The sequence below is a fragment of the Meleagris gallopavo genome, chromosome 4 (assembly GCF_000146605.3).
Source record: "Meleagris gallopavo isolate NT-WF06-2002-E0010 breed Aviagen turkey brand Nicholas breeding stock chromosome 4, Turkey_5.1, whole genome shotgun sequence".
NCBI lineage: Eukaryota > Metazoa > Chordata > Aves > Galliformes > Phasianidae > Meleagris > Meleagris gallopavo.
In genome coordinates this window covers 21,264,162-21,269,780 of record NC_015014.2, presented here as the reverse complement: position 1 = coordinate 21,269,780, position 5,619 = coordinate 21,264,162, and the positions used below count along the sequence as shown (strand labels likewise).

Below are 5,619 nucleotides of genomic sequence, written 5' to 3'. Positions count from 1 at the left end.
AAAGAAAACAACCCCCAAACCAGATTTCCCAATATTTATTTTAACCAAGGCCCAACACATTATTATACCCTCCAGCCCTGGCCAGACCCTCAATTAAGTGCTGTGGTGCATCCCTTCTGGCAGCAGGGCACTTCAAAATTTGGGGGTTTTCTGGGCGGGCAGAGCCAGGGCAGGGCGGCGACAGGCTGTGGCGGGGGGGCCGCGACTGCCTTATAACCCGCAGGGCAGCGGCCACAAGAAATCAGTGCTGGCCCAGTGGCACCATGAGGACGGCGCTGCTGCTTGCCTGCCTGCTGGCCACCGCCTCCGCCTTCTCAGTGAGGAGCTGGCTGCGCAGAGCCCGGGCAGGCGACTCAGAGGAGAATGCGGTAGGGTTGTGCCACTACAGTGCTGGAGCATTGCGGCCCCCCAAGCTGGAGGGCTGACTCCCTTCCTCTCCTGGCAGGTGCTGAAGAGCCGGCACCGGTACTACCTGTACCGCTACGCCTACCCGCCGCTGCATCGCTACAAGGTGGGTCCGTTGGGTTCCGTGGGTCCCAGCCTCATGTGCAGGGATATTGCCTCAAAAAGCCCCCTCTGGGCTGAGGCTTTGATGCCCATGATACTGATGGCAATGGCTCTACTCTCCCTTCATGTAGGGCAGTGACTCCTCGGAGGAAGAGGAGGACGGCTCAGAGGAGGAGGAGGACGGGGGGGTGAGTATAGGCCTCCAGCATGCAGAAATTCAGGGACTTGCATCTGAACCATCCCACAGTTTTTTGGATGAGTGTGAGCCTCTTGTTGTGTCTCCTCCTCACTCCACAGGCACCGTCCCATGCAGGTACTCAGGCAGCAGGTGAGGGCCTGACCCCCGGTGATACGGAGCTGGGGGGTGATGCTGCGTCCACCCATCAGGTGAGCTCTCTGAATTCAGAGCCCTGAGGTGTGGCTGATGCCGGGTTATTTATTGCCCTGTCCCTGTGTGCCGCAGGGCTGCAAAGGGGGCCAGAAGGGCACACGGGGTGACTCGGGTGATGAGGACAGTGATGAGGAAGAGGAGGAGGAGGAGGAGGAGGAGGAAGAAGAAGAGGTAGAGGAGCAGGATGTCAGTGTCAATGGGACCAGCACCAACACCACGGCAGAGGCACCCCACGGGAACAGCACTGCGGTGGCTGAGGAAGAGGAGGAGGAAGAGGAGGAGGAGGAGGAGGAAGAGGAAGAAGAGGAGGAGGAGGAAGCTGAAGCCACCACTACTGCTGCTACCACTGCACAGGATGAGGTGACCACATTGGGCAACGAGCAGCACTCTGAGGCCACTACAGCTGGGGAGCAGTGGGAATATGAGGTGACAGTGGGAGCCCGCGGAGATGAAGGTCCCACTGAGGGCAGCTATGGGGACCAGGAGGGGCCAGCACGTGGGGACAGCTACCGCGCCTATGAGGATGAGTACGGCTACTACAAGGGGCATGGCTATGACATCTATGGGCAGGATTACTACTACAGCCAGTGAGTGAGTGGTGGAACACGCAACACCGCCCTGGCCTGAATATTGTCATCCATGTATCGCAGAAACACAATAAAGCAACAAGTGAAGCTCATGCACAAGGCTTGGTTTGCTTCTGACCGTATGTTGTGTGCGCCGTGGGGATCCCTGCAAACCATGGGGTTTTGGTTGTTTGGGGTGTGGACTTTGCACATTGCCTTCTACCAGCCAGCAGAAAGTGCCTCAATGTGGTCCCCTCCAAAAAAGTGGTTTGGGGCACAGTGGGATAAATGCAGCATCCAATGGCAGAGGCAAGGCAATACTCAGGCAATAATCTCATTACATTGCACCCTGCCCAGACCCGCAACCACAAATGCACCAATAAGGCCCTGAGGTGGCTGCCAACGTCAGGGCCTGGTCCCCGCGTCAGCTCCGGCATTCCCATGGCCCTGTCCCCACAGCAGCAGGACTGGCTCTGTGCCGCACTAATTATCAGGCAATTGTGGCCCTGGGGCAGATATTTATACATCATGCTTTCTGTTTGTGCGGCCAGGTGGAACATTTGATAGCTGCCTGCCACCACAGGCACATTTTTAGATGGAAATTACTCCCCCCCGGCACCCGCGGACCTTGACAAATGGCCCTGGGCTGGAGCTGATTGGCTCTGGGCACCCCTGGGCAACTTTAAATTTCGGCACAGGGTGCAGAGCCCCCAGCATCGCCTGCGGAACTGGGCTCCGAGCAGCACAGGTAACCTCCCTCCCCCCTGCCCTCAGTCTGCAGCACAGGGCTGCACCTCACAGCGGGTCATGCTGTGCCCCCAGGAGCCAGCCAGGATGCGTGCAGCCCTCTTCTGCCTCTGCCTCTACCTGCTGGGCACCGTGCTGCCCATGCCCGTGAGTATGGCACTGCCTTCGGGAATGCCCCTTCCAATGCCCCGTTGAATAGCCCATCTAATGTCCCACTAACTGCTCCATCCACCACTCTGTCCGCACCCCATTAACTGCCCTTCTAACTACCCCATTGAACACCCCATTAACTACTCTATTAACTATCCCATTGAATAGCTCATCCAATATCCCATCTAATACCCCATCAACTATTCTGTAAAATACTCCATTAACTATCCCATTAACTATCCCATCATATATGCCATCCAACATCCCATTAATTATCCCATTAACTATTCTATTAACTATCCCATTGAATACCCCATTCAATATCCCATCTAATACTCCACAGAATATCTCATATAACACTCCAGCTACCTTATTAACTGCTCAGCCAAATACCCCATCTAACATCTCATGGAATATTCCATCAAATATCCCATTAACTATCTTACTCAATGCCCCATTGAACACTCCAAATATCCCATTGGCTACTCCATCAAATACCCATACTCCAATCAATAATCCCATCAAATATCCCATATACTACCTCCTCAAATACTCCCTTAATTATCCCCATCAAATATCTCGTTGACTACCCTATTGAAAACCTCATCTAATACCCTATTAACTGACCCATCAAGTAAACCATTACATATCCCAGTAGCTTCTCTATCGACTACCCTATTAACTACCCATCAAATAACCCATCTAATACACTACTAACTAACACATCAGTTAACCTATTGGAATACTCCATTATATACCCCACTGATTACTTCATTTATTACTCCACTGAATACTCATTTAATGCTGATACTTTCCTGCCTGCAGGTGCCACCTCCATCCAGGGTGAGAGGAAACTGCCCTGGACAGCACCAGGTAGATTACATTCCACTAAAATGGGTGTGGAAAGGGAGAAAAGGGGGACTTGAGTGCGATGGGATGGAGACACACTGTGCGCGTAAGTGATGGGATGGGAGGAAATAATTTTTTTCTCTTTCACCCAAGATACTGCTGAAAGGTTGCAACACCAAACACGGCTTCTATCTATTCAAATACATATACTACTTCACGCGGAGAAACCAGACACAGGTCAAGGTGAGCACAGCATGGGAGCACAGCATGGGATGCTGAGGTGTTCCTGTTGCCCTGTGCCTACCCTCCCCATGCCCCCACAGAAAGAAGAAGGTGACCACCAGGGCACAGTCCATGGCCGCTGGCTGGGTAAGGCGGATGGGGAGGCCCTGGGGCAAGGTATTGGAAGCAGCCATGTGCCAGAGGACAAGGAGAGCCCCAAGCCCCACAGCCACATCACTCCAGCAAGCAAAGGGGAAGGCCGTGCTCTGCGCCCCAGTATCATTGACAGCAACGGTGTGTATCCCACCTCGACCAGTGTGGAAGGCAGCGGTGACATGGGTTCGATGTTGCTGGGGGAGATCATCGATGGTGAAGATGGCCTCCCCCAAAGCACTCACCCTGGTGGACCTCATGGAGATGGCAATGGTGGTAACGGTGTTACACTGGGAGTCCTGGTGGATGGGGCTGTGACAGCGGGGAGGGAGAGGGCCACCGATTCGGAAGGGGTTGGGGGTGAGGACAGCAGCCATGCCACTGTGCCCGACCAAGGGCAAGTGGGCACCGTGGGGACGGGAGACTCTGCCATCACCTCTGTCACCAAGAAGGAGGATGTCCATGTGGATGCGGAAGGCATAGATGAGTTTGCATTCATCCCTGATGTAGACGCTGTCACCATCACCCAGGGGCAGGACGGTGAAACACATATCTCTCCAGAAGATGAGGTGAAGATTTTCGTTGGAAGACCCAACATCCAAGTGGGTGAGAATGACAGCAGTATGGGCAGCACTGGTGCTACCAGAGAGGCCAATGTCATCCCTATGGCGGTGACTGCCAGGCCTCATGGACACCCTGAGGAATCAGCCACCATGGACACCCTGCATCATGGGGACAGTGCCGCCAGTAGGTCTGGGGGCCACCCTTCTGTGGGAAACAGTGGGGATGGTGCCACTGCTATCCACAGCGGACAAGAGCTGGGGGCCCCCAGCCTTCGGGAGGGCACTGGTGATGATGCCACTGTCATCATAACAGCCGGTGGCCAAAGAGGCAAGGGGAGAAGCGGGCAGAGGCCAATGGGAAAGCATAGCCTTCCTGCTACCATGACAACTCGGGGTGCCAGAGGTACAGCCTCCTTAGGGCTGACTACGGGGGACTGCAGCACTGCTGCCAGCACACCATCTAGGAAAGGGAGCCAGATGTCCACTGCAGGGCAAGGAGAGAGCAGGGAGGTGGGGACAGCAGGCCCAGAGCGACAGAGGGCTAGGGCCCAGCAAGAGGTGGCACCAGCACCTGGTGTGGTGGGAGGAATGGTGGTCCCAGAGGGGCATGGGATCAGGACCTGGACGGAGGTGGCATCAGCACCTGGCATAGTGGAGACAGCAGTCCCAGAGAGGCACAGGAACAGGGCTCTGCAAGAAGTAGCACCAGTACCCAGCATGGTGGGGAAAACAGTGACCTCAGAGAGGCACAGGGCCAGGATACGACCAGAATCAGCCAGGCTGGGACAAGCAGCGAGGCCAGAGGTGGTGCCAGCACCCAACACCGTGGAGGGAATTGTGGCCCCAGAGAGGAACCGGGCCAGGGTTTGGCCAGGGGCAGCACCAGCACCTGGAGTGTTGGGGGTGGCCAGGCCAGCCCCTAGCAGAGCCTATAATGGGGACAAAAGAAATGCCGTGGGAAAGTCCACAGATGTGCCAAGGGATCCCTGGATGTGGGGCAGCGCCCACCCCCAGGCCCAGAACACCAGGGGCAGCAAGGTGGCAGGAGGCTTTGCCCACCTGCACGGAGGGCAAAGGATGGGGGGCCTGACAGAGCTGGAGCACTCCAGGCAGGTGGAGCAGGTGAGGCACGCCGACCGGCTGCGCCTGCATGAGCGGGCCCTATATGGCCTCAGTGGGGTGGGCGGTCCTCTGCAGCCCCCCGCAGCCCACGCTGACCCCTGGAGTGCCGACAGCAGCCAGTCTTATGAGGGGCAGTGGGGCAGCCACAGCAACAGCGCTGAGGAGGATGGCGAGGTCAGAGGGTATCCCCACGGCCGGGGGTCCTTCTGAGGAGCGCCCTCAAAAGTGTCAGGGTGATGCAGCACCCTCTCGGCGGTGTAGGATAGCATTGTTTCCAAGGAAAAACGTGGGGAGAAAAGCCCTCCAACTTCATCGTGCTTCTGAAGAAATAAAGGCATTTCTGTCACTA

General features: G+C 56.1%; 2 protein-coding genes across 2 annotated transcripts; both read left to right on the top strand.

The window, feature by feature from the left end:
* The first annotated feature begins 84 nt into the window (after window positions 1–84).
* On the top strand, window positions 85–1,577 carry IBSP (integrin binding sialoprotein). The gene is made up of 5 exons (XM_003205566.4): window positions 85–368; window positions 446–511; window positions 639–695; window positions 805–894; window positions 971–1,577. Exons 1-5 carry the CDS (start codon window positions 264–266, stop codon window positions 1,487–1,489), a joined length of 837 nt encoding a protein of 278 aa, XP_003205614.2. The 5' UTR covers window positions 85–263; the 3' UTR covers window positions 1,490–1,577.
* Window positions 1,578–1,985: 408 nt separating this feature from the next.
* On the top strand, window positions 1,986–5,619 carry LOC100540275 (ovocleidin-116-like). Its single transcript, XM_010709726.3, has 4 exons — window positions 1,986–2,358; window positions 3,187–3,234; window positions 3,364–3,453; window positions 3,534–5,619. Exons 1-4 carry the CDS (start codon window positions 2,272–2,274, stop codon window positions 5,478–5,480), a joined length of 2,172 nt encoding a protein of 723 aa, XP_010708028.1. The 5' UTR covers window positions 1,986–2,271; the 3' UTR covers window positions 5,481–5,619.

What these genes read in the sequence shown, in the direction of transcription:
- LOC100540275 (XM_010709726.3), top strand. Translation starts at nt 2,272, where the DNA reads ATGCTGTGCCCCCAGGAGCCAGCCAGGATGCGTGCAGCCCTCTTCTGC. An exon ending in GCACCGTGCTGCCCATGCCC is followed by an intron (nt 2,359 to 3,186) that starts GTGAGTATGGCA and finishes TCCTGCCTGCAG; the next exon opens with GTGCCACCTCCATCCAGGGT. An exon ending in ACTGCCCTGGACAGCACCAG is followed by an intron (nt 3,235 to 3,363) that starts GTAGATTACATT and finishes CTTTCACCCAAG; the next exon opens with ATACTGCTGAAAGGTTGCAA.
- IBSP (XM_003205566.4), top strand. Translation starts at nt 264, where the DNA reads ATGAGGACGGCGCTGCTGCTTGCCTGCCTGCTGGCCACCGCCTCCGCC. An exon ending in AGGAGGAGGAGGACGGGGGG is followed by an intron (nt 696 to 804) that starts GTGAGTATAGGC and finishes CTCACTCCACAG; the next exon opens with GCACCGTCCCATGCAGGTAC. An exon ending in ATGCTGCGTCCACCCATCAG is followed by an intron (nt 895 to 970) that starts GTGAGCTCTCTG and finishes TGTGTGCCGCAG; the next exon opens with GGCTGCAAAGGGGGCCAGAA.